General features: G+C 35.4%; 3 protein-coding genes across 7 annotated transcripts in view; 2 read left to right on the top strand and 1 right to left on the bottom strand.

The window, feature by feature from the left end:
* The window catches only part of LOC5569762 (uncharacterized protein PFB0145c), a 38,428-nt gene extending 37,946 nt beyond the window's left edge, over positions 1-482 (top strand). For both annotated transcript variants that reach the window (XM_021848381.1, XM_021848382.1), the window contains one exon: positions 52-482. In XM_021848381.1, the coding sequence (XP_021704073.1) occupies positions 52-286 (235 nt within the window). In that variant the 3' untranslated portion in view covers positions 287-482. The remainder of the gene's footprint in view (positions 1-51) is intronic.
* On the bottom strand, positions 173-2,406 carry LOC5569761 (sulfotransferase family cytosolic 1B member 1). The gene is given in 3 exon segments (XM_001652940.2): positions 173-1,136; positions 1,192-1,371; positions 2,363-2,406. Coding segments are annotated over 3 exon segments (867 nt in total). The 3' UTR covers positions 173-493.
* On the top strand, positions 2,247-19,146 carry LOC5569760 (dynein-1-beta heavy chain, flagellar inner arm I1 complex). 4 transcript variants are annotated; one of them, XM_021848388.1, is made up of 11 exons: positions 2,247-2,962; positions 3,014-3,159; positions 3,302-3,721; positions 3,784-4,241; positions 4,303-4,433; positions 10,414-12,311; positions 13,669-13,830; positions 18,068-18,290; positions 18,355-18,478; positions 18,529-18,680; positions 18,780-19,146. In XM_021848388.1, exons 3-11 carry the CDS (start codon positions 3,343-3,345, stop codon positions 18,952-18,954), a joined length of 3,702 nt encoding a protein of 1,233 aa, XP_021704080.1. In that variant the 5' UTR covers positions 2,247-2,962; positions 3,014-3,159; positions 3,302-3,342; the 3' UTR covers positions 18,955-19,146. The 4 variants fall into 4 exon arrangements, 3 of the variants coding, with proteins under 3 accessions (XP_021704080.1, XP_021704079.1, XP_021704081.1); XM_021848387.1 differs by having other exon boundaries at positions 3,014-3,721; XR_002501059.1 differs by lacking the exons at positions 10,414-12,311; positions 18,529-18,680; positions 18,780-19,146 and having other exon boundaries at positions 3,014-3,721; positions 18,068-18,458.
* Positions 19,147-20,869: the final 1,723 nt, after the last annotated feature.

Here is a 20,869-nt window from a genome sequence, read left to right as displayed (position 1 = left end):
AATTAAATATACTGTCATTCTACGACTAATTGTTAATTGTTTGTTTTGCAGTGCACGAAGAGTAGACGACGAGGATCACATAAATACAACAGTATTGACCAGAAGCTATCGCTTCTTGGGCCGGGTATTGCGAGCATCTCTTCCCATACAAGCAATGTTATTACTACTACTAGGGGTTGCTACGCTAATGCCTCATGGTGAAGATTATTCATGTTCGTTTACCAACAACTTTGCAAGGAGCCTTGAGCCAATGCTTCGCTATCCAAATGGTCCACCACCAATATAAAAATATCATGTGCAATATAGTTAAGTTTGCAATATCACATGAACAGTCAATTTATCAAATAAATGTTACCATCAAACTTTTCACACTTATAGTATTATTAGCCCAGCTCTTATTTGTAAAATAATATAACATAGGACTCTAGTCCTGCACAACCCATTGTACCAGTGATTATGAATAAATATGATTATAAAATGAACATAACAGAAATTATTCTTTCAAGTGTTTGCTCATTTCAGTAGTGAATTCTTCATTCCAGTCGTCTAAATCTTGACATAGTTTAGAACTCAATTCAGTTTTCCAACTATCAACCTCTCCTCTGCGTATGAATCTTTCATCTGGATCTTTAGTTTTCCATGTTGCATCGTTTTCGTCTTCATAATTGCATGCTACATTATCTTTCATTGAATCAAATGATAAATGTTTGCATAACAAATCCATCTGATCATCATCACAAGTAATGCCAAAAAATGAACAAACTTTATTCAATTCCGTTTTAAGATCCTGTTTCATATCTTCATACTTTAAATATAAAATGTTGTCGAGACCTGTGAGGGAATGATAACCGATTACATGTTTATGGATTGGAGAATAAAACTGCAGGTTTTTCATAAATGATCTAACAAATTGTTCCTTAGTTCCACGATAGAAATAATTTTTCGAGTGATGATAGTATGATACAGCCACAGATTTCACATTTCTATGTATATAAATTGTTTTTGGAAGAACACTCCAATAGTGTTTTGGTAACAACGACACTGGCAAGTGGGTTTTGATGAACCTTGGCGAAGATATATTTTTCACAGTCTCAAACGAACTTTTTCCGTCAGGTAAATCGTGTATCAAACTAACGCTGTAAAAAAAACATTTTATTAAATCTGTACATTCAATAAACGGATAAAATGTACTCCAAGAATGGAAATCGTGTTCGCAAAGAATGCGACCTCGCCATATCATAATTAAAATTGTTACATATCAGCCACACCATCTCTTGTCACCACGTTGTGCCACTTTTAGGATAGGATGCGACCCAGACGTCATCTGGTTTCACGATAAAGTTGTTTAGTTCATCTTCATAATGTTTGAATCTGTTAACAAAAAGAAATTTTCTATGTGTTATATATTGATAGGCAATAATTTTCACTCAAGGAAGGTTCATGAGGAAATCAGTATTATCAGTTTCATAAGAAGATTGATAAATTAGAATTTCCAATAATTTCGTTATGGTAAAGGCTTTCAGATAACTTACCTTCGGGTAAAACAATAAGTTGGTGGGTCCCAAGACACAATCGGAACTCCTTCTAGTTGCTTTTTCTTCACTAATATATAATCAAGCTCTTCATTTTTTTATGTGGTTCTGTAAGTATTCTGAGTCTTCTATCTCAATGTATTCAAACGACATGATGCTTCGTACTCAGCCTCAGACTGAAACGATGTACATTGCACATTCAGTATGATAGAAAACAACTATGGCATTATCTTGTTGGCACTTGCTTTTAATCTCAAAACAAATACTGTGTCGTATGCTGCATTCTAAAGTTGCGATTGTTTTATTAGTACTGGCGACTTTGAATAAATATATTTCTGATTAAAACGAGAATTACGAACTGTAAATTTATTATTACATTAGTAGGTCGAACAAAGAGCCATTTAAAAACCAACCTGAATAACGACCTCGGCTATACTCAGTAATGCTATTATTTGAAAAAATCCGGTTATTCGCCATATCAATGGCCGTAAGCACCCATTCTTGTTGATAATATTTTGATAAATCTCCGATAGCTCAATTAGATTTAGATTATTGTTTTTCACAGGTGAAATTTGACAAAGTATCTTAGAATGTAGGCAGCAGCTAGAAGGAACAAGGGACTTATTTTCCGATTTCAAACTGTAAAAATAAATCATAGAATATAATTGAATATGATGTGATACTGGATTGATTACCTTAAAAAGTATTGCTTGTCATCGTTATTCAACCAAATAATGTTCTCCCAATCTTTGTATCCAGTGACACCGCAACACGAATGAAAATACTGAACATAATTCCACATAACATTCCAATACATATCTATGTTATACCGCTTAATTCCATTTGTGAGGGTAGCTGCTAAACGATTCTCCATCTCAGTGACGAGACGTAAACTGAATACAACCTTCACACTATGAACTATGCATGTCCCAACAGCAAAGCAAATCCAAATTCTCATCGAAAACATTTTAAATTGGTCGTATGGGAGTTTAACACCACGCAGTAAATATATCCCAGTCGCGTGGACAAACGCATTGTGTAGAGCGAACAATTGGAACAGAAATATAATTATGTTGATTTCAAACGTATCGACAATAGATGCTTCGGTTCTTATGAGTAATTTGATAAATTCTTCTAATATAAGTATCGATATTTCAAACGATATTTGCACAATATGTAACACCAATAAGACAGTAGTAAGACACATCACGAAATCATAAATAATAAATTGGCCACCTAGCAACGTTACGTGGCAACGACAAGGAGCAGCTCGATGTTATTTTTTCAATCAATTCAAACAAATCTGAAACTACAGCAAGTGATTACCTATTCGCTTCAAATAGAATTCATAATGGCTGATAATATTGGAGGAGAAAATTTAGCTGATAACGTCAGTGAACTTTCTAGCTTCTCAGACTCCAGTGATGAAGGTAAAGGAAACATATGTCAATCCTATTTGTACCTAATTTTAAAAATTACAGGAAAAAGAATCGAGGAAGTGATTCCAATAGCAGAAGAAGAAGCAGATAAGCCGGCTTATAGTGATGAAGATTTGGACACATTAGTTGGATTTATGCGCAATATGATCTTTCTCTTTGATTACGATTCAAATGATTTTAACGATGAAGTAGCTGAAGTAATTAAACTTTGGCTGATTGATGTCAATTATCCTCTACTTTTTATATATTACGATGGTCACCTTCTTGCTGCATCACTCACTTTTCCAAAATGTTCTTTCAATGATCTCATGTACTTTATGCGAGAACCAGATCAGCTCTTCAATGTGATTGAAACTTTCCACGATGACCTCATGTTCGGAACACTGCATAACGATATCGAAGGGTCATTACTGGTTACACTAGAACAAGTATACGGACCGCTAATGCTGTCAAATACCGAGTGGTCGGAAAATGTGAAAGCTCACGTTCTAGTTGCATATAATACATTTATGACGTTTCTAACTGATATTCATCATAAACTATCTGGGTTTACTCTCCTGTATGTTCCACGAGAAGGATCTGATATGGATGTCCAGGAAGTTGTGTTGAACCGTACAACCATTAAGAGATTGGAAGCAGTGGTTATCGAGTGGACCAGCCAAATTCGTTCTACAATTAACGACACTCAGCATTCTGTTCCAGATGACCTTATTTGCCCGTCAGATGAATACAACTTTTGGATTTATCGCCGTGAGTTCCTATATAAATTTAGAAAAATATTAGTATAGTTATCAGAACTCAATTGATTTCAGATGAAGTTTTATTTGCTATACAAAGTCAATTTAAAAATGTCAACGTGCTACATATTCTGGAAATTCTGGATCTAGCACAATCTCTATACACCAAACCATTAAGAGATGTTTTGAATGATTTGATGATAGAAATCGAAATAGCAGAAGCAAATATACCGTTCATTAAACTATTGGTTGACCCTTGTTTTGCTATTCGTACGTTGGATAATGAAGATGATCTGTGCTCACAACTCATATATGTAATGCACATAATTCGATTTATTGGAGAAGATTCATCCCACTTACGTCAAGATGAGTGCATCACAAAGCTATTCCTGTACTTGAGTAACGAGATTGTATCATGCTGTATGCAGAGCATTGATGTTGACAAAATTCTATCCGGATCACCTTCATATGGTATAGAAGTATGTAACATAAAAATAAATTGCTGCGAGTCGTACAAAATAATATATGAGGAAGTAAGTGTTAAAATTTCTATACAAATATTGTATGAATAACAACTAAAATCATTCTTTACAGATGATCGAGCACTTTCAGGACGTATATGCATGGAGACTAGATTACGCGGTTATTTTCAATAGAATCGATGCGTTTATGCAAAGACTTTACGACATGTTAGAAATTTGTCATGCAATGACAATATTTGCCAAGTAAGTATTCGGTTCATACAGCTCCACTTCTAGTATAACTGCTGCATGAATTAGTCCATTTACATCTACATTATGTACATATAAGAAATTGATTTAGCCAAATTTCAATGACGGAAAAGGCCTTAATCATGTCTGACGCACTAATCTCTCGGATGTGATCCAACGGACATTCTGCATGCCCATTTCATATAATTAATCTATTCGAAGTGTAGTAATGACACTACATTTCAAACAAATTCTAATGGAGTTGCTGATATTTACAATACTTCGTTTTCTCAGAAGCAATGGAATATGGGTATTTTTTAAAAACTACCAGGTCACAATACTAATAAAAACAGTGTGTGTCTGTGTATGAATCCTGCACTGAGGCAAAAATACTCAAGTTTTCCATAAATCATTACTTATGAACCAATCAAATGATGGTTTCATTAAACACTTAAGCATTTCGAAAAAAGGATCATAAGCAGCATAAGTGAGATCTATGAAATGTTGAAGAGCCATAATTTGAAATAATTTTCGTATCCATCACTAATACAACAGCTCCGGTATCGATAATGGGTACAAGCTCAGCGAAATCCAACCACATGTTGTTCGAACATGTCAATTTTTGAAAATGCCTGATGTAATAGGCTAACGTTAAATTATCTCCATTATTTAAGTTACGAGATTTCATAGTGTAGATGAGAGAAATTCATAGAATAACTTATGAAAATTAGTAACTATATTCTCCATCAAAATCATAAGTCAAACTTACAAATTTCAACAATAAGCAGTGTAGCGCCAAATCATAGTTATTCCTTTTAAAACTTTTAAGTATTTTAGTCTCAGTGTGGTAGAGCGGAAATTTGGCAAGAGCCAGATTAAAGGTTCAGCTTTGACAAGTAAAGCTGTCAGACAGCTCCAACTGAATACCATACAAAAAACAAATTCTCACATTTCTATTCTAAGTTTATTTTTCAAATATATTATAAATGATCAGTAGATTTCATATTTTCTAAATATAGGTTTTTGATTGCATATTTTTTCACATGCAACCATTCCATGAAAACCGGATCTAGTGGGTCACCGAATTCCGTGAAAATTTGCTATTTTGTTGCTTATCCGAAACTAAGACAAGACGTGTCAGGTCAAAGTACAAAAATGAAACCAATTGCCTGTCAAAAAAGACCACTTCTCATTGGTCGTTTTGGCAAAGGCCTACTTTCAAATCATTGAGTTGGATTGTAACAGGGCACTTTGTTTCTAGCCCGACCGTGTTACTAATTCATAAATTAGAGTTTTCCTCAAAAGTTTGGAAATTTTTCACAAAATCTTTTTGTTTCAAATCTGTTAATATGTTTATATGTTTTATATGTGATCTTACAATAGTAAAATAATTAAAAACATACTGAATTGAGAGCAAAACAATGGAAATGATGTCAATTTTGTTTTTCATGGGATGGCTGTATGTTGAAAATACTACAGCTAAACCTCCATGAGTCGATGTTCCATTACTCCATATCGACTCATGCAACCATATTAAAAATCTAATTTCGTGGTTACTATGATGGTCCCTTCTCGCAGCTTTCCATAGCATTGCTGTTCCATGACTCGATTTTTTTTTTATATACAGTAATGACCCGATTTTGTCAGCCCCCCATTTTGTCTACCCCCGATATTAGCACCTTTTTTGACCCGTTTTTGTCTACCCCCGATTTTAGCATCCTTTTTGTCCGATTTTGTCAGCCTTAAAATTGATATTTATTTTAATCAGAGTAAGCTCGTCTATACTGGTAATATTGGGTGCATAAAATCAATTATGACCTTGGCCCCGTCTATACAATCATCTAAAGACCAAAATTTTGAAATCTGAAATTTTCAATAATTATTCATGAAACTAATCAATGTTACCTTGCATCACGGTACATAGAAAATTGAAGTAAAAAACACAATGTTTATATTACAGTTAACTCTCCCTTACTCGATATTGATGGGACCATCGAGTTAGGGAGGTATCGAGTTACAGAACACAAAATCAGTGCAATTGCTATCCAAGGGACCATCGAGTTAGCCATGAAAACCAATTTTTACTATGGTTCTCTAACTCGATGTCAAGGTATCGAATATCGAGTAAGGAAGAGTTAACTGTAAAACTAAGTCCTTAAGTTAAAATAAAACTTGAAACCAGTCGGAAATGTTTTTCCCGATTTTAGCTCTTTTCCAATTTTGTCAACCCTAAATTCAGCATGGGGCTAACAAAATCGAGACATTACTGTAAATTTCTTCAATATCGACTCATGGAGGTTTGACTGTATGTCAATATTAAATTACTTTTTTGCAATTTCTCATCGTAATAGGCTGTTGTTCATCAGGCCAATCTGTCATGAAACGGTCTACTTTCCTGCACTAAAGTATGCAGTGCGGGAAAATTCATTACGCAACTGAAACCAGTGCTGTAATGATTCATTACGCAACGTTTTCTCAATACGCAACTGTTTTGAGCTGCGTAATGAATCATAACACTACATTTTTTTCAGAAATTTTAAAATTATGGTGAATGCATTCCGATATGATTTCTGATACCCTCATACGAAATTGCAAAAAATGTTGTACGTAACTCGTTGCAGAACTCGATTTTTACATTTACATTTTTACAGCACTCGTCGTAATTATCCTACTCGGCAAGCCGTGCTGTAAAAATCATCATTCTGCAACTTGTTCCGTAACCTACTATTATCGTAGACTCTAAAATAATCAATAGAATTATTGGGATACTTTACGTTTTGTAACATTTTTAGCATTATTGTGTCAAGTCTATCTCATTTACCTAACATCCAAGCAAGTCGTATTTTCCTTCTACCATGGCGTTTGCGTGGTCAGCATAGACTATTCAGCCATTACCCCTCCTATCATCGGCTATGGATTGACTTGCGCTCTTATTGCCCCACCAAACGCTGCAAAATGAAATGTAACTCAATGCTTTCTAACTCGAAGTTCTTTCAATATCGTGTTATGAAGAGTTGACTATATTATACTAAACGAACAGAGAAATTAAATCATCAAGACAGACCTACGAGACTGAGGGATCACTTAAAAAAAACCTTGAATTTCCGATATTATTCGATCACTTTGAATGGCGGAACGTAGGTAAAAAATATATACAATATGTATATATGAAATAAAATATATGATGATTATAAAATGAATGTAATAGTTATGTTAATAACACACATATAAACATTATTGCCTATAAATGAATGAAAATCGAAGTACTATACCATTTAATTCCACAAGAGTCTCTTGACAGATAGGTGTATTGCGATTGTAAGTCGTACACAACACTGTAAGTTGTACACAACACTGTGACAGGGAATGTCTAAAAACTCAGTGCTGTGTGTCTTCCATTCTTTGCGAGTAAACTTAAGGCAAGGCGCAAGAGAAAATTTGTTTTTGTGCGAGACAAAGCAAAGCATAATCTCTACTCTTTCAGTCTCTTTCGTGAGTGCACAAAAATTCGCTCTAGAATATTTTCAACAAAGTATGCTTTGAAAATAGATAAGCTTAATAAGTGCTTTACAAAAACTTTTAGTTATTAATCTTAAAGTCAGAAACATAAGGTGGTGATGACTTATGTTCATCGTGTTTAAGAGTTATGACAAACGCATATTAATGAAATGAATTCAGGTGATTTTTTTTACGCGTATACGAAACGCAAAGAGTGAAAATGAGACAACTCGAAACCATCCAGCCCAAAACATATTGCAAGTCTGCACTGCCAGGGTGCAGTCCAGAGAAAAATACTCGTGCACGTCTCCTTCGAATAGGGTCCTAAAATGTTTAATGTTTAATTGTTTAATTGTTTTCATTTAAAAACACGAAAGAACATGTTACTGCAACTACATTAGCAATTTTTCCAGCTCAAATAACGGTTATATAATATTTAAACTTTAATTTAAAAATTGGGTCCATAGATGAACCTTGACACTTTTAATCATGTTTGACGTTCGCTTAGTTGACATAAACACGACAGGGGTTTAAATTTTAACACTGGGGTTGTTCCTATTTGACATTTAGGAAAGGACACGGAAAACAAAATACACTCAGAAATAAAAATAGTCACAAAATTCCTAAGTTTCATTAATGACTATTTTCTATCTGCCTCTCTTTCATTCAGCTGTGAACTTTCACACTAACTGTCATTTCGACTGGGTTGAAGCTTAGCGATGCTTCAACCCAGGTGAATTGACAAATAGGAATAAAATTCCCTACAGAATAAAAGAGAGGCAGATAGATAATAGTCATAAATTACTAAAATTTAGTAATTCTGTGACTACCCGTGTTTCTGAGTGTACACCCAAAATTTGAGATTAAGCCAAAGGGCGTGATCAAATTAAAAAAAAATCATGTTTGGGCTTAAACAAACGAAAAACAATTAAAAATTTAGTAAGCATGTGCTTTTGGGCTAAACTTAACCGTTTGGCACTAAAATGGGGACAGGGCTTTAGGACCCTATTTAGGTTGCCTTTTCGCAGCAGCGCGTGAAGCTTCGAAAGAGATTTGAGTCGCACCCCATCCCTGCACAGAGAGCGGCCTTACAGTTGAAGTTAAGGTGAAGATGTATCGAAGTCAAAGTTAAAATTGTCAAGAGCACGGATCTGGAGAACCAAACATCCGGTTAAGCTGAAAACTTAATCGATTGATCACCAGCTGGTGGTGACCAATCGATTAGGTTTTCATCTCAAACGGATGTTTGGTTCTCCAGATCCGTGCTCTTGAAAATTTGAACTTTGGCTTCGATTCATCTTCACCTTAAAACTCGCGTATCTGTCAAAGGATACCAACCCAAGAGGAATTAAATGGTATGCAGTCTACTCTTCATAACTCGATAATGAAAGGACCATCGAGTTAGGGAGGCATCGGATAACAGAACACAAAACAAGTGCAACTGCGATCCAAGATTACAGTGACCAGAGTTGGGAAAAGTTATGGGATTCACACTACAGTAGGCAAGCGTAGCAAATCACAGTCAGCGAACCCAGTGAAACTCACGCCTATCGCTGCTGTAGGCAAAATGTCTTGAATACTATCTACGGAACAAGTTGCAGAATGATGATTTTTACAGCACGAGTCGTAAATTTATCTTACGAGGCTTGCCGAGTAGAATAATTACGACGAGTGCTGTAAAAATCGAGTTCTGTAACGAGTTACGTACATTTTTTGCAATTTCCCAAGACCACTTGAAGGTATCAAAAATTATAACAGAATGCATTCACCATTATTTTACAATTTCTGAAAAATGTTGTGTTATGATTCATTACGCAACTCGAAATAGTTGCGTAATGAGAAAGCGTTGCGTAATGAATCATTACAGCAATGGTTTCAGTTGCGTAATGATTATACCGCCACATACTTCAGTGCAGGAAAGTAAGCCGTTTCATGACAGATTGGCGTGATGAAAAACAGCCTATTACGATGAAAAATTGCAAAAAAAGTAAAACATTCGTCGCTAAGGGCAACCCAAAACTACTGTTGAAAAAAGTTCTGTTACCGCTGCATTTCCCGCATTTACAGCCTTTAATGACACTACCGGTTTAGAAAATGCATGTACCCAACAAAGGCTACTTGATGAGATTCACGATTTTAAACTACTGTAGTGAGAAGAGCCACGTGATAGTCGCGAAATTCAAGCCATTAACCCTTATTACCATTCCCAGCCCTGTCAGATATGTGTTTTAAACGAAAACTTCTTCACCAGGAATTTAGTGTGTTAGTGTGTTGTTTCTTTGTATTTTCAAGGCCTTTCCATCCGTAATCTGCTTGAAAACGGTGTAGTGTTTTCTCTAAATCATGCAACAATTATGCTTACGTTATTCTAATTAATTTCCATATCTAGATATAACGTTTTTATCAACATGAATTTTTACATTAACGAATTCTTCAAATTCTTCGACGATTTATGAGTACGGTATATAATTTTGATATTTTTTTTTCTTATTTTCAGGCATGGTGGTGGTAACTCATATAAAAATTATCGTTTCTCGTGTAACAATGCCAAAATGTACGAAAATAAATGTAATCAAGTAGAGGCAATCTTTGCAACTGGAATTGAAAAAATTCAAGCGGTAGCTGGCTCTATTTTAGATATTAATAACAAAGAATGGTACACATCAATTGCAAATTTCCGTGAAATGCTAAAAAACTTGGACGATATAATTGAGAACTTATTGTCAAACGTTTTCTTGATTGCGGATAATCTCGAAGAGAAAATCAATGTTCTTATTACTATTCTCAATTTCTATAAAAGGGAGAGTATACGAGAGAGTTTTATGCGGAAAATATCCGACATTTGGAATGCATTCAAAGAAGAACTTACCAATCTCTCCAAAACTGTTTCTTCCGGAATAAATAATTATCCAACCTTATTTCCTAAGAAATCGGGTCAGTTTGCTCTACTTAAAATCAAGTTCGAGAGAATTAATCGTCTAAAGGATCTCTTGGAACGGTGTCGTTTCTTTCCTCTTTACTCGGAAACAGACGAAATTCTCACCCTATTTGAATCATGCGAAAAGCAAGTGAAAGTGGCATTAAAATCGTATAACGATTTATGGATTAAATCGGTGAGCGTTGATCTTGGCTCATGGTACCATAGACATTTAATTTGCCGCAGTCAAATACGTCCTGGATTATTGGAATGCCATATTGAAAGACGCATGCTCGATATATTCGAAGAAGCATATTTTTTCAAAGTATCGGGTGCCATCGTACCAAGCGTGATTGATATGGAAAGAAATGATAATGTGAAATTGACGTTTGATAACGTCATCCGGATCATACTGTACTTCAACAATGTCATATCGTCGATCTCTGACAAAGAGCGCTTGTTCTTCAAACCAATGATACAACAGACAGAAAGGAAACTAGAACCTCTAAAAATTAAACTCACTTGGGAAGAAGATCTTGGCGAGTATATTGATACATTTGTGACTAACGTGAAGGATCTACTAGATGTCATTCAAGTATATAAAAAAGAAAACCTCACAATTGCAACCTGGATGGAAAATATATACAATATTCTCTTATTTAAACTGAACCATGACAAGGCACAGCAATTACCAGATTTCATAGGTGACATAAAAAATCAAAAAAGGGAATCTATTTCTGAGTTGGTTCGACTGTATTCGGAGATAAGCAAGCACATATTCTGCATCTATGAAACTTTAGGTTCAAACATAAGAAAAATGAGTGAAAGCTGGGCACAGTATGTTCATAAAATTGATCACCTCCTAAAAGCTGCTGTTTTCAATTCCTCCCTTAATACACTTGAGAATATTCTCATGGCTCTTCAAAAAGAAGCAGCGCCGATTTTAAGCATTGAACTAATACTCAACAAGTACGGAATAACATATCAACCCTCATTGGAATCCATCGAAACAGCCCTAAAACGATTACCAAACGAAGTTACTTCAATCATCAAAATCATTCCAAGCATGTGCCAGCGATTTCAAATAGATTCTCAATGCAATTTTTACGATGATTTTCTTCAAGACAGTAAATTTGAAACAATTGAAAACGCAATACATTCAAATATTAAACATACTGTGGAAGAACTTTGTGACTTTCGAGAGAAATGGGGTGTATTTCGTCCATTTTGGATTATTAACCGAAAAGCGTTCATTGATAAATTTAAGCTATCAAGCATGACTTCGGAAGCTTTCCAGAAAAACAATGAAAAATTTGAAGAACTTCTCAATCAACTTGCTACACAGCGTGATTCTACTGTTTGTAAATGCGTGGAAGTTGATGCGATGAAGTTAAAGTTGGCTATAACAAACCATATAAATGATTGGCAAATCAAATACATCGAATATTTAAAATGTGTAGCATACGGACAAATTATAGGTGAGTTTAAATACATAGGTCAAATAACACATCCACACGTGATACGTTGGATATCAGTCATCTAAACATATAAATAAACTAAATACTCTGAATGTTTAATCCATAGTTTTGACAATAACATCATGCGAAAATTACATAATAAAGTCAACAAATTTTAAAATACTTCGAATATTTTTTTATGCACAAGAGGTGATAACATAAAATTATAACAACATTTAAACAACACAAGCCGCTCACTTATGATTTTAATAGAAAACATATATTAATATATAAAAATCACGTCTTCATTAGAAAAATAATGTAATCAGAGAAAAATTTGCAAGAACGATTGTATTTTTTTAACAAAAAATACCGTAATGTGTTCTTATTAAGTGCATTGCCTAATTCCGCGCTTTGTGGCCATGATTTTATGAACTTGAAGAAAATTACAACATTTTCTCATTGCACTCCTTTCAAATGTTGATAATTCATCACCATTGCACCGTAAATTATTATCAAATAGTATGTTCAATCTGGTTGTTTTTTTTTTTATAAATGCGTGGAATAAGGGCCTTAGCTGCACTAAATTACGGCACTTTAAGGTACCATTTTTAATCCTAGTTGACGAAATTATGGACATGAACTGATAGTGATCCAATATTCACCCTACTTCTAGCGTGTGCTAGAATTCTGACGAATGTAACATGATCGATTTCTCTTCATCAACCCTCTCTTCTGTGAACAAAGGTGACAAAGTGCAAGTTATTTGGTATGTTTCCACATCAAGATTGCATTGCTGACAAGCGTCTAGAAGTGAAAACATGCTAAGAAACTTGCATCTCACCTTTATTTGAATCTAAGGGAAATTGATCAAGTAGGGTAGGTGTACCAGTTATGGACATAGTGGTTCCCTATTTCGCCATACGTAATTACTTTAAAGTCTTCAAATTTTGAAAATTTGTGTGTTTTTTAATAGTTAGATTTAAGATATCTCTTGATTTGACATTCAAAAAGATTTAAAATGTGAAATATATCAAAATTTCACATATGGCCAAATAGGGAACTACTATGGCCATAACTGGTACACTTTCCCTAACTGTCGCAATAATTCTAGCACACATTTGATCTATGTGAATAAAAAATGCAAAACTCTGGAACAAAGCAAATTATTATAACAAAGTACCAATTCAAACGAGTTACTTATGCCAGTTTTCCAAAATAAAAAAAAGGATCAATATAGGAGCGTAAGATGAGCTATGGAACAGATATTCTAATTAATCAATCATTCGTCATTGGTATAATCGCGCTACATTTACTTTTAAATGCTAAATAGCGCGTGATAACAAGAGCACTTCTAATACAATTTTCTGTGTTTCAGATTTCCATCAAATGCTCAAACATAACATGGAAGCACTGAGCGTCGAGCCAAAAGAAGTTGAAGATCTAAAAACTCTTGAGAAAACATATCAGAGCTGCTTCGACAGTATTCCGGCATTGAAGGAGGAAATTGGAACAATAATAAAATATTTCAATGTCTTAGGTAATATTATATTCTGCAAAAATGGTACATATTCTTTCCGTGGGTTGTTGTGCGCTGCACAGTGGACTTGTCACTTAAGCTTTTAACGACAAAGTCATATTCAATAATGATCATCGCATCAGGATATATTTATTCTCTGACGCTTCATTGAATCATATGGTATGAACAAAATTGAATGAGTATAACGCAGTTCAAAGTTTCAACGCTACAGCTTATTGATACTCATTGAACGTTGAACGTTTGAATGAATAGTTAAGATTTCTACGTGCATTTTAATTCTTGTGATTGGTAATGAAAACTCTCCATAAATCGTACATCATACCTATACTGAAGTAAAATTTTAATTTTTGTTCCCCTTTGTTCAAACTATGTTAATTATTGTAAAGCATCCTTGCAACGCTTGAAATGATATGGCAACGCTTGATTGGCTGCGCGTCATTTGAAGCTAGTATAAAAATTATCATTGAAAAGGCCATAATATTTAGTCCTTTCATTGGAAAACAAAAAAAATTAAGCCTTTGAATTTTAATAATTCAGGACATAACAAGTAAGTTCCGTAACTACCTATCCAAATTGGAATGTAATCAGCAGTCGTGTATTGATGATCTGAAATGAAATTTTGTAGGTCGCATTTAGAATAGGGATTGCTTGGAAATTCTCACAATCCAACTTGTCGCTATCTTGTAAATGAGGCATACTACCAGAGTCGTAGCATGGGCTCATGGCGCCCTTGGTGAACCGCTTTTCGAGCGTACAAGTTTTTGATCACAATATGGCCCTTTATAATGCGGTAAAATCAACAAATGTATAAACAAGTTGCATAATAATGAACGCACTACATAGACCGATGCACGAGCTCACATGGAAACGAACGAATTTGGCACCGCTCAAGCGTCAAATTAGTGAACTTGTGCATTCGTCCATACGGCTCAAGTAGACCACAATTTGAAATCGATATATCTCAAAATCCAGATAATTTCGAAAATTGGAGTCTTCAATAAAGTTGTTATAAAAGTGGTGCGCTATCTAATTGTACCTCATTTAATTCAGAATTTGACCGATAGGTGACACTAGTGGACATGAAACTTTTACTTCTATTTTGCAGATATCTCAGGAGCCTGTCTATTTAGAAAGATGGCGTCTTCGGCAAAGTTGTTCAGTAACTCAATAGTTATCATCTGAGAGAGACTCGCGAAGAGGAAAAATATCAACGTCATTTGCAGCCCAAATTCCCCTCTCACGAAACGTCAAATGCAGCCCACCGTTTTTATGTCTGAAAAAGTGAAATGTATTGTGTTCAAAGTTAACTGTTATTAAAAACCTCAGTCAGCGGAGCAGTTTTTTCCAAAGTTGCTGATAAATCTAAGCAGAAGATTAATTATTTCTAATGTCTGCTACGTTTGCTGGTATGAAATTTCACTCAAACGGCTATTTATGATTCGATGTGATGCAAACTCAATCATTTGTTGCTGAGAGGTTCATGTGAGGGATTGAACGGCTTGCGCATAATTGGTATGAACACAAAGTGGAATAAGAAAAAAACTCAGCAATCACAGAAAAAGAAGACCGTCTTCGCGAGTCTCGTCTCAGGTGGGATTCAAACCCACAACCCTCAGTTTGGACTTGCTAAATAGCTGCGCGATTACCGCAACGGCTATCTGGGCCCGTAGTCTTTGATTGATACGCATATTTCGACCTCAACTGTAAGGCCGTCTTCAGTGTCGTGTACTAGGCTCGACTTAAAGAAATCCATCGTATTTACACATAACATTTCCCCGAATACCATTACCCCGAAAACCATCACCCCGAAAGTCAATACCCCGAATGGTCAAGTACCCCGAAAACCAATACCCCGAAAACCATTACCCCGAATAGTCCGTTACCCCGAATACCATTTCCCCGAATGGACCATAATCCCGAATTTTCTTGGCACGAAAAATTGAAGATCCGACAAATTAAAGCCATATATCCATTTCATAGAATTTTGATTTTCATTTGAATTCATGTTCTTCATGTTATCAAAGATTTATTATTCTTTTAATCAACAGCTATTCTTCATGAGCCAAGTGAGAACCCAAATTTTACTCACAGGCGTGTACTTGATTTTGTGAGAATGATTATGTTCACAGCAATAAATCATTTTTCGAACTGATGATAATGCTGACATATTATTATTAGAGACCTTTCCCGCCCTCTTTCAAAAGCGTTATATTATTTGGTAATACATAATTATATTTTTATATTGCTGGAGGCAATGCGAGTTCAACATATTCTAAAATTTCATTAGACTATGGTTTAAAAAATGGCAGATGAAAATGTTAACTGATATTAAACTAACCACTATTTCAAAAGTACATCGCTAAAGAATAGCCTATGATAAAAGAAGAAAAAATCACTGTTGAAAGTGTCAATAATTATGATGCCAACAATCACTTTGCTAGTGCAACTTCCGAAAGAATAGCCGATAACTAAAAGAAGGACAAATCTCTTGTTGGAAATTGTAATACTGACAAAATGTAATACAGACAAGTAATGCAGGGACAAGATGTAATACAGACAAGTAATGCATTTTCATTTACTTTTTGAAGTCTCTGTCAACTTTAAATTTCGCTCAAGACAATTTTGTCAGTCGATTTTTTTTACCGCTATCGCTCAAACTTCAACTCAAACGGTACAACTCGAAAGAACAGCCTATAACTCAATGAAGAGAAAATCATTGATTAAAATTTTTACACTGCCATTATACAACCTCGAAAGAGCAGCCGATGATTGAAAGAATAAAAAATCACTAATAGGAATAGTAGTAGTTACTAAGCCAAAAACTTTCAGGCTCAAATTCGCGAGCTTCCTTGCATCACTGATTTTCGGGGAAGTGTCGTATTAGGGAAACTTATTTTCGGGGTAATTTACCATTCGGGGTAATGGTTTTCGGGGTAATGTGTCATTCGGGGTAACGTTGCATTCGGGGTAATGGTTTTCGGGGTACTGGTTTTTGGGGAAATGGTTTTCGGGGTAATGGTATTCGGGGAAGTGTTGTAGGACCATTTTATATTCAAACTTTTCCAGAGATTTATTAGCCACGACCTGAGCTGAGAGCCTCTTTGATAAAGATACTAATAATAATAAGAATATATAAACTAGATATAAAGCCATAATTCCTTTTGCTTTCCAAGATTGTAGAAATGGTGAAATTGAATTCTTACAGAATGTATGGGAAAACGTCAAGGTCTAATGTAAATATTATAAGTTAAAGGTTTGCCAAGGCTAGTAAAAAGCATGCAGACTTATCGGAATCTCATCCCAGGGGCTGCCTAGCCTACGGTTCTGATTTATGGCGGCCCAAAGCCGTCGGATGCTGGACGCCTGGTTCACCCTGGCTCGATATAGGGGGCTTCTCTTCGACGGGCTTGGAGGTTAACCGCCACACACTTCACACACTTCGCGGGATCCCAATTTTAGGGGGTTTGGGATTTGATTAGATTTTCGTTTTGACCCACGGCGCACTCACACTCGAGGCTTCGACGGCCTTGGTGGATACCGTCACTGACGGGGTTCACGTGGTCACCGATATTGACCTCTTCACTGGGCACTTCAACGTCCGGGTTTTCACTCGCGGATCACAGGCTCCCACAAAACTTGCAATGTTCAGTCTCTAGCCGAACGATTACGGATAGCAAAATACTAATATGTTTTAAAGAAGGTTCTCAACTTCTCAGCAGGTTTCCCTTTGACATTTGGGCGGGGATACTTTCTGTCGCGGATCCCGAACACAACTTGCTTCTACGAGCGCCAAGCACAAAGAGAGCGAGCCTTGGTTGGGCCATCCGAGTCTGAAACACGACTCGTCTAAATTTTTGTGCTCTTTTTCGCCCATGGTCTAATCCATCAGTGTACTAAATTCACTCGGTCTGAGAATTGTGACACTTGAGCGGGGCACGCTCCCGTATGATCCCCACGTGATCTGGACCCGCTCTAGTGTCAAAATTCTTCGACCGAGTCAGTTTAGTACACCAGTGGATAAGACCATTCTTGTCCCGAGTGGGGTTTAGTACAACGGGGTAGTTGGCGTTTTTCCGACGGCGTGTCGACGGGCAAGTTTTATAAAATAAATTTAGCTCCTATTTTCATTTTAATCATTTATATTTTTAACGTTTATTTATAAATTTTAGTTAATTTTTTTTATGGGACTTTCTCAAATGTAACAGTATATGTTTAACAAATTTTTATTCTCTTCCAGAAAAATCTGTATCGGATTTACTACCAGAAGCGTACCAGTTGAGATGTAACATTCATTCTAATTGGCAGCAGTACACAGATTTTTTGAGCAAAGTTAAAGATCAAATTGAAAATTACCAAAATCTGTTCAAATTGTCGATGGCTAATGATGTTGCGGATTTGAAAGTAGATGCAATAGAAATGCTCAAAATGTTGGATGATCAATTGCCCATCAACAAGGAAATGTAATAAATAAAGAAAATCATATACATGGTCTACTAAAATTTTCACAACAACACTATTTAACAGCTTGCCAGAAGAGGCATTTATTACAATTGACTTACTCATAAAACGTTTGGAGTTCCTAGAGGCACAAGAAAGAAATATTGAAAAAAAATTCAGATTGCTTGGAATTGATTACCATCCTCTAGACGTAAGTGATTATCACGGCATTGAATGTTTGTAAAATTTAACACTTTTCAGGTTATAATGGAAATACGATATAAACTGGAAAGTATGAAGCTTATATGGAAGTTTGTTGAACAATGGAATATTATCAAAAAACAAATAATTTTCCAAAAATATGAACCTATGAATGTCGAAGAAATATCAAAAAATATATGTCTCGTCACATGGTAAGCACTTTTTAAAGTTTTTGTATTGTAATAAAATTCAACATAATAATCATGCTATACTAGCCTTACAAAAATGATATTTTAATTTCTTGTTTACAGTGAACTACAACAACTTGATAACATATTGAAAAAAGAATTAACATATCCTATTTTGCAAGCCACAAAAGCAGAATTTGAAAACGTTCATGTAACATTCTCGATAATGGTTGATATGAAACGATCACATATGCGAGAACGACATTGGACGGAAATTATCCTGATGACAAACTTGTAAGTTCTATGTTCTGCTTCTTCCTCAGCTCCACAGTTATAGAATGATTAAAAAAAAGGTATTAGTATTTTCCATTGAATGCGTTAAAAAACACTAGCCATACATGCTGGCTTTGTTTACAAATGAACCAGAAACCTGTCCAAAGCCACATTACGAGATTATCACAAAAATAAACAATAACAGTTTATTCAGCCTAAAATGAGCTGCACAAACAATATTTTAACTGAATGAGCTGTTATTCAGCTACCAATTTTACTTGGGTTGTTATATGTAAAAATAAATGATATATTTGTGATCCAATTTTGTTGTAATGCACTGATCGGGTTACTATCCCTCATAATAAGCAAGGACTACACTGAAAACATTCTAAAAGTTCGATTAACGTGTTTTACACGTAGATTTTCACTAATTGTAAAACACGTCAATCGTACGTGTAAAACCAGTCACTTTCAAAAATTCAAATTCAAATGTAAAACACGTTAATTTACAAACAGTTCAAAATATTGCTGAAGAATGCTTCAGCCATTCTGTTAATTTTTTGATACCAGGTGTAGTGTCGAAGTAGTAACAGACGTTACAAGGGAATACTAAAGAACAACAGGGCATACATTGTGTGGTTGGATGTATAAGCGAGCGAAATAAAGAAATCACTTTTGTATCGACGAGCAAGTAAGCTAGACGCGTGTTCCTCATTTATTGCGAGTTCCGATCCTACATTTTGGCGACTCGAGGAAATAATTTGGAGTGAGTTTTCCGGGAGTGCAAATTCGAGGTTCCGGGAGTGCAAATTCTAATTTAGAGTAAAGGTTCTGCATTATTTTCGGAGGTGAGTTATTTTCTTGATGAAATAATGCCGTTTGATGCCATCACACGAGGAAGAAAATGGCGGAGCGCATTGGAGTCTCTAGAGAAGTGTAATGGAAGTGGATGGATTAATCTATAGTATAAAAGAAAAATAAGCATTTAGAATGGATTCGCGATCCGCAGTGGTGTTATGGAAAACGATCAACTATTAGTGAAATAAATGGAAATTTTGACCTAGAATGTGCTATGAACGGAAGCCATATTCACAGGAGTGGAAAGCCACTTGAAACGCGGAATGTATTTTAGTGTATGTGAGCATTAGCATGGGATCTAAAAGAAGATGGTATACTACAGCACAATTTATTTTGATAGTGTTGTGTGAGTGTGATACAACCATGAGACATGGTCAGCGGTACACGATAAAGAGCTGAATATGAATTCGTGGTATTGTGGTTTATGTGAGGCTGTATGGATAAAAAAAAAAAATAAAATAAGCTCAAGGGGGAGTCGGCTGTGTTGGATACGACGAATGTGATGCGTTGCAAATAAAAGTACACAGTGTGTGTAGGTATGTGAATGGGAAATGGAAATGGAATGGCAACCTGGGTGTCGGCTAGTTTTTTTTGTATGTGTGAATTCATGGAACGTTCAACGAGGCATGTAATAATTTGCAACTGGGTGCAAAGATGCGGCAACCGTTTGCCTTAATGAAGGTTGTGTGTGTACCAAAATAATTACCACTATTCGACAGCCACTGATGGCAATGGAGAACAATGTGAAATGCTCGACAGTGCTTTGACGCATCAAAGGTATTTGCTTGTCAAGGTAGGTTGCATGCATGGGATTAAAAAAAAAAATCAATAAAACAAAAGAAAAAGGATGTGATAACAAATGTGTAACTAGAATGAATTTTGAATGCATGGCAACTGTGTGCCCAGCTATATTCTACGAAGAGCCTCTGGATGAAATAACGGCAACTGTTTGCCTGAGTGAGTTCTGCAACTGGGTGCATAAAAGAATACATGATATCAGTGTAACTGTATATAAAAATTGTGAATTCAAATTAGAGCATAATAATTCGTGGTTGGAATTGCGGCAACTGTGTGCCTAAATA

Source organism: Aedes aegypti, chromosome 2 (assembly GCF_002204515.2).
Source record: "Aedes aegypti strain LVP_AGWG chromosome 2, AaegL5.0 Primary Assembly, whole genome shotgun sequence".
In the NCBI taxonomy this organism is placed as follows: Eukaryota; Metazoa; Arthropoda; class Insecta; order Diptera; family Culicidae; genus Aedes; species Aedes aegypti.
Note: the sequence above shows the minus strand (reverse complement) of the source record. Positions and strands in the feature narration are given on the sequence as shown.

Excerpts from the sequence above, each read along its gene's own strand:
- LOC5569760 (XM_021848387.1), top strand. The coding sequence starts at position 2,806 with ATGTTATTTTTTCAATCAATTCAAACAAATCTGAAACTACAGCAAGTG. Across the intron at positions 13,831-18,067 it reads AAAATATTTCAATGTCTTAG|AAAAATCTGTATCGGATTTA; the intron begins GTAATATTATAT and ends ATTCTCTTCCAG. Across the intron at positions 18,681-18,779 it reads AATATATGTCTCGTCACATG|TGAACTACAACAACTTGATA; the intron begins GTAAGCACTTTT and ends TCTTGTTTACAG.